The sequence below is a fragment of the Oncorhynchus gorbuscha genome, linkage group LG02 (assembly GCF_021184085.1).
Source record: "Oncorhynchus gorbuscha isolate QuinsamMale2020 ecotype Even-year linkage group LG02, OgorEven_v1.0, whole genome shotgun sequence".
NCBI lineage: Eukaryota > Metazoa > Chordata > Actinopteri > Salmoniformes > Salmonidae > Oncorhynchus > Oncorhynchus gorbuscha.
This window is the reverse complement of record NC_060174.1, coordinates 105544044-105551543: the sequence shown is the minus strand read 5'-3', so window position 1 is coordinate 105551543 and position 7500 is coordinate 105544044. Positions and strand designations below refer to the sequence as shown.

Sequence of the window (7500 nt, the reverse complement as noted above, 5' to 3'; positions counted from 1 at the left end):
TGTCATTTTTAAAACTAGGGGGTCACTACAGCACCTCTTTTAGAATACCAGGAACTCTACCATTGGAACAGCCCTCTGTGTGCATCACTCATTACAGCTTGGGACATGCACTGTCCACATGCAAGGAGACACACACACACACCCCAACATGTGGGTTCAAATACTATTTGAAATCTTTCAAGCACTTTAAACGTTTGCTTTAGTCTGACTGGAGTCGCAGGCGGGTGGGGTTTTGCACTCCGGGGGATTTTTCTATTGCTTGTCTAGTGTGTGACTGGCAAGTTCAATAAAGCACCACTTAAGAATTAGCAAATTATTTCAAATAGTATTTTGTAAATTTTATTTTATTTTACCTTTATTTTACTAGGAAAGTCAGTTAAGAACAAATTCTTATTTTCAATGACGGCCTAGGAACATAACTGTCAGGGGCAGAACGACAGATTTGTACCTTGTCAGCTCGGGGATTCGAACTTGCAACCTTTCGGTTACTAGTCCAACGCTCTAACCACTAGGCTACCCTGCCGCCTCGTGTCAGACCTGAAGGCAGGTCTGACATGCAAAAATACATGAACACCACAAAAAGACACTTTGGACAAACAGCTAGATATCTCTCTCTCTCTCTCTGTCTCTGTCTCTGTCTCTCTCTCTCTCTGTCTCTGTCTCTGTCTCTGTCTCTGTCTCTGTCTCTGTCTCTGTCTCTGTCTCTGTCTCTGTCTCTGTCTCTGTCTCTGTCTCTGTCTCTGTCTCTGTCTCTGTCTCTGTCTCTGTCTCTGTCTCTGTCTCTGTCTCTGTCTCTCTGTCTCTGTCTCTGTCTCTGTCTCTGTCTCTGTCTCTGTCTCTCTCTGTCTCTGTCTCTGTCTCTGTCTCTGTCTCTGTCTCTCTCTGTCTCTCTGTCTCTCTGTCTCTCTGTCTCTCTCTCTCTCTCTCTCTGTCTCTGTCTCTGTCTCTGTCTCTGTCTCTGTCTCTGTCTCTGTCTCTGTCTCTGTCTCTGTCTCTGTCTCTGTCTCTGTCTCTGTCTCTCTGTCTCTGTCTCTGTCTCTGTCTCTGTCTCTGTCTCTCTCTGTCTCTGTCTCTGTCTCTGTCTCTGTCTCTGTCTCTCTCTGTCTCTCTGTCTCTCTGTCTCTCTGTCTCTCTCTCTCTCTCTCTCTGTCTCTGTCTCTGTCTCTGTCTCTGTCTCTGTCTCTGTCTCTGTCTCTGTCTCTCTCTGTCTCTGTCTCCCTCTCTCTCTCCCTCTCTCTCTCCCTCTCTCTCTCCCTCTCTCCCTCTCTCTCTCCCTCTCCCTCTCCCTCTCCCTCTCCCTCTCTTTCTCTCTCCACCCCCCCCTCCCTCCCTCTCTCTGTGGTGTAAACTTACTGAGGCCTGGAGAAGGGGACTGAGGGATGGTAGAGATAAAGGAGAGATGTCAGAGGGATCCACTTACTTGCCCGGGTCAGGGATCTGGCTGCAGACGGCTCGGAGGGACTGGAAGCTGTTCCTAATGGAGTGGATATTGGCCATGCCCATGAACATCACCTCACAGTTAGGATAGTACTCTGAAACATACAGAATTATACTACAGTTAGGGTAGTACTCTGAAACATACAGAATTATACTACAGTTAGGATAGTACTCTGAAACATACAGAATTATACTACAGTTAGGATAGTACTCTGAAACATACTACAGTTAGGATAGTACTCTGAAACATACAGAATTATACTACAGTTAGGATAGTACTCTGAAACATACAGAATTATACTACAGTTAGGATAGTACTCTGAAACATACAGAATTATACTACAGTTAGGATAGTACTCTGAAACATACTACAGTTAGGATAGTACTCTGAAACATACAGAATTATACTACAGTTAGGATAGTACTCTGAAACATACACAATTATACTACAGTTAGGGTAGTACTCTGAAACATACTACAGTTAGGATAGTACTCTGAAACATACAGAATTATACTACAGTTAGGATAGTACTCTGAAACATACTACAGTTAGGATAGTACTCTGAAACATACAGAATTATACTACAGTTAGGATAGTACTCTGAAACATACACAATTATACTACAGTTAGGGTAGTACTCTGAAACATACTACAGTTAGGATAGTACTCTGAAACATACAGAATTATACTACAGTTAGGATAGTACTCTGAAACATACTACAGTTAGGGTAGTACTCTGAAACATACAGAATTATACTACAGTTAGGGTAGTACTCTGAAACATACAGAATTATACTACAGTTAGGATAGTACTCTGAAACATACAGAATTATACTACAGTTAGGATAGTACTCTGAAACATACTACAGTTAGGATAGTACTCTGAAACATACAGAATTATACTACAGTTAGGATAGTACTCTGAAACATACTACAGTTAGGGTAGTACTCTGAAACATACAGAATTATACTACAGTTAGGGTAGTACTCTGAAACATACAGAATTATACTACAGTTAGGATAGTACTCTGAAACATACAGAATTATACTACAGTTAGGATAGTACTCTGAAACATACAGAATTATACTACAGTTAGGATAGTACTCTGAAACATACAGAATTATACTACAGTTAGGATAGTACTCTGAAACATACTACAGTTAGGATAGTACTCTGAAACATACATAATTATACTACAGTTAGGATAGTACTCTGAAACATACAGAATTATACTACAGTTAGGGTAGTACTCTGAAACATACAGAATTATACTACAGTTAGGGTAGTACTCTGAAACATACTACAGTTATAGGGTAGTACTCTGAAACATTACTACAGTTAGGATAGTACTCTGAAACATACTACAGTTAGGATAGTACTCTGAAACATACAGAATTATACTACAGTTAGGATAGTACTCTGAAACATACATCATTATACTACAGTTAGAGTAGTACTCTGAAACATACACAATTATACTATAGTTAGGATAGTACTCTGAAACATACATAATTATACTACAGTTAGAGTAGTACTCTGAAACATACAGAATTATACTACAGTTAGGGTAGTACTCTGAAACATACAGAATTATACTACATTTAGGGTAGTACTCTGAAACATACACAATTATACTACAGTTAGGGTAGTACACTGAAACATACAGAATTATACTACAGTTAGGTTAGTACTCTGAAACATACAGAATTATACTACAGTTAGAGTAGTACTCTGAAACATACTACAGTTAGGATAGTACTCTGAAACATACTACAGTTAGGATAGTACTCTGAAACATACAGAATTATACTACAGTTAGGGTAGTACTCTGAAACATACAGAATTATTCTACAGTTAGGTTAGTACTCTGCAACATACAGAATTATACTACAGTTGGGATAGTACTCTGAAACATACAGAACTATACTACAGTTGGGATAGTACTCTGAAACATACTACAGTTAGGTTAGTACTCTGAAACATACAGAATTATACTACAGTTAGGATAGTACTCTGAAATACTACAGTTAGGATAGTACTCTGCAACATACAGAATTATTCTACAGTTAGGATAGTACTCTGAAACATACACAATTATACTACAGTTAGGATAGTACTCTGAAACATACAGAATTATACTACAGTTAGGATAGTACTCTGAGACATACAGTGAGCGCATTCTGTCCCTTTATCCATATTTTGTCATGTTACAGCCTTATACCAAAGTGGATTAAATAAAAAACACAATACCCCATAATGCCATCACAATAACCCATCATGACATCACAATACCCCATAATGCCATCACAATACCCCATAATGCCATCACAATACCCCATAATGCCATCACAATACCCCATAATGCCATCACAATACCCCATAATGCCATCACAATACCCCATAATGCCATCACAATACCCCATAATGCCATCACAATACCCCATAATGCCATCACAATACCCCATAATGCCATCACAATAACCCATAATGACATCACAATACCCCATAATGACATCACAACACCCCATAATGACATCACAATACCCCATAATGACATCACAATACCCCATAATGACATCACAACACCCCATATTGACATCACAATACCTCATAATGACATCACAATACCCCATAATGACATCACAACACCCCATATTGACAAAGCAAAAACAGTTAAAACAATTTTGGCGAGCACATCGAAGGAATTGTGACCAAATACTTGTTTTCCACCATAATTTGCAAATAAATTCATTAAAAATCCTACAATGTTATTTTCTGGATTTATTTTCTAATATTGTCTGTCATAGTTGAAGTGTACCTATGATGAAAATTACAGGCCTCTCATCTTTTTAAGTGGGAGAACTTGCACAATTGGTGGCTGACTAAATACTTTTTTGCCCCACTGTACGTCTCTGCCTGCTTAGGGACTGTCAACATGTACATCTCTACTGCTTAGGGACTGTCAACATGTACATCTCTACTGCTTAGGGACTGTCAACATGTACATCTCTACTGCTTAGGGACTGTCAACATGTACATCTCTACTGCTTAGGGACTGTCAACATGTACATCTCTACTGCTTAGGGACTGTCAACATGTACATCTCTACTGCTTAGGGACCGTCAACATGTACATCTCTGCCTGGTTAGGGACTGTCAACATGTACATCTCTACTGCTTAGGGACTGTCAACATGTACATCTCTACTGCTTAGGGACTGTCAACATGTACATCTCTACTGCTTAGGGACTGTCAACATGTACATCTCTACTGCTTAGGGACTGTCAACATGTACATCTCTGCCTGGTTAGGGACTGTCAACATGTACATCTCTACTGCTTAGGGACCGTCAACATGTACATCTCTACTGCTTAGGGACCGTCAACATGTAAATCTCTACTGCTTAGGGACCGTCAACATGTACATCTCTACTGCTTAGGGACCGTCAACATGTACATCTCTACTGCTTAGGGACCGTCAACATGTACATCTCTAATGCTTAGGGACCGTCAACATGTACATCTCTACTGCTTAGGGACCGTCAACATGTACATCTCTACTGCTTAGGGACCGTCAACATGTACATCTCTACTGCTTAGGGACCGTCAACATGTACATCTCTACTGCTTAGGGACCGTCAACATGTACATCTCTACTGCTTAGGGACCGTCAACATGTACATCTCTACTGCTTAGGGACCGTCAACATGTACAGTGGGTCAAAATCAAAAAAGTATTTAGTCAGCCACCAATTGTGCAAGTTCTCCCACTTAAAAAGATGAGGCCTGTAATTTCCATCATAGGTCCACTTCAACTATGACAGACAAAATGAGAGAAAAAAATCCAGAAAATCACATTGTAGGATTTTTAATGAATTTATTTGCAAATTATGGTGGAAAATAAGTATGTGTTTATTATCCAGAGAGCTCAAGGGCACAGCGACAGGTTTTTCACCTGGTCGGCATGGAGAATTCAACCCAGCGACGTTTTGGTTACCGGTCCATCGCTCTTAACCGTTAGGCTACCTGCCCGCCCCTAGACAACCTGATTCATTAGCTGTCTCCCAGCTCAGAACACACGAGTCTGTCAGACTGACGGAGTTCTGAAGGTCAACCAGACACCATGTGACTGGCTTCAATAACAGGAGCTCTTTGGAGGAATGACAACCACAGTACGGGGTGATGTTTAACACCTCTCTCTGGCTGTTCTACTAGGAGGCACAAAAGATGAGACAAATGTGAGTATGGTGCCTGACAAAACAACCAGGTTAGGAGACAACATCCCATCCACTGTATTGCGTGTGTGTACTGACCTTCACACTCACAGCCACCCCCCTTGGCACGGTTGGCCACTGCAGCGGTGTAAGAACGAGCGTCGAGGATAAGAAGTTTTTGTGGCGCAGTGTTGGCATCAGGGACTGGGCATCCTGTCAGAGAGGAGTCTGAGGGAGGGAGAGAGGAGGTTTTAGATTTAGTGGTGGGGTGTGGGGTAGACAGGTAGACACAGAATGAGGTGTGGGGGTGGTAGACACAGAATGAGGGACGGCGAGAAAAAGAGATGGATGGCGCTGATAAACGACAGGTAGGGAGAATGAGAGATGGCGAGTTGGGAGAGAGCGAGGGAGAGACGGAGAGAGAGCGAGGGAGAGACAGAGAGAGAGCGAGGGAGAGACAGAGAGAGAGAGACGGAGAGAGAGAGAGAGCGAGACGGAGAGAGAGAGAGACGGAGAGAGAGAGAGAGCGAGGGAGAGACAGAGAGAGCGAGACGGAGAGAGAGAGAGAGAGAGAGAGAGAGAGAGAGAGAGAGAGAGAGAGAGAGAGAGAGAGAGACAGAGAGAGCGAGGGAGAGACAGAGAGAGCGAGACGGAGAGAGAGAGAGAGAGAGAGAGAGAGAGAGAGAGAGAGAGACAGAGAGAGCGAGGGAGAGACAGAGAGAGCGAGGGAGAGACAGAGAGAGCGAGGGAGAGACGGAGAGAGAGCGAGGGAGAGACGGAGAGAGAGCGAGGGAGAGACGGAGAGAGAGCGAGGGAGAGACGGAGAGAGAGCGAGGGAGAGACGGAGAGAGAGCGAGGGAGAGACGGAGAGAGAGCGAGGGAGAGACGGAGAGAGAGCGAGGGAGAGACGGAGAGAGAGAGAGAGCGAGACGGAGAGAGACGGAGACAGAGCGAGACGGAGAGACAGAGAGAGAGCGAGACGGAGAGACAGAGAGAGCGAGGGAGAGACAGAGAGAGCGAGGGAGAGACAGAGAGAGCGAGGGAGAGACAGAGAGAGCGAGGGAGAGACAGAGAGAGCGAGGGAGAGACAGAGCGAGACGGAGAGAGACGGAGAGACAGAGAGAGACAGAGAGAGCGAGGGAGAGACAGACTGAGAGAGAGCGAGGGAGAGACAGAGAGAGCGAGGGAGAGACAGAGAGAGCGAGGGAGAGACAGACGGAGAGAGAGCGAGGGAGAGAGCGAGGGAGAGACGGAGAGAGAGAGAGACGGAGAGAGAGCGAGGGAGAGATGGAGAGATGGAGAGAGAGACAGAGAGAGAGAGAGAAGGAGAGAGAGAGATGGAGGGAGAGACAGAGAGAGAGAGACGGAGAGAGAGAGAGACAGAGAGACGGAGAGACAGAGAGAGAGAGACGGAGAGACAGAGAGAGAGACGGAGATAGAGAGAGACGGAGAGAGGGAGAGACGGAGAGAGGGAGAGACGGAGAGAGAGAGAGACGGAGAGAGAGAGAGAGAGAGAGAGAGAGAGAGAGAGAGAGAGAGAGACGGAGAGAGAGAGAGAGAGACAGAGAGAGAAACGGAGAGAGAGAGCTGGAGGGAGAGACGGAGAGAGAGAGAGACGGAGAGAGAGAGAGACAGAGACAGAGAGAGAGAGAGAGAGAGAGAGAGAGAGAGAGAGAGAGAGAGAGAGAGAGGAGAGAGAGAGAGAGGGAGAGACGGAGAGAGAGCGAGGGAGAGACGGAGAGAGAGCGAGGGAGAGACGGAGAGAGAGCGAGGGAGAGACGGAGAGAGAGCGAGACGGCGAGTTGGGAGAGAGCGAGGGAGAGACAGAGAGCGAGGGAGGGAGAGAGAGA

General features: G+C 44.4%; 1 protein-coding gene across 1 annotated transcript in view; it reads right to left on the bottom strand.

Annotated features, from left to right (window-relative positions):
- LOC123990884 (myotubularin-related protein 4-like) overlaps positions 1 to 7500 on the bottom strand; it is a 98511-nt gene that overhangs the window by 21426 nt on the left and 69585 nt on the right. The window contains exons 10-11 of the mRNA XM_046291852.1: positions 5750 to 5878; positions 1421 to 1532 (exon numbers count right to left, since the gene is read on the bottom strand). Coding sequence (XP_046147808.1) covers positions 1421 to 1532; positions 5750 to 5878 — 241 coding nt within the window. The remainder of the gene's footprint in view (positions 1 to 1420; positions 1533 to 5749; positions 5879 to 7500) is intronic.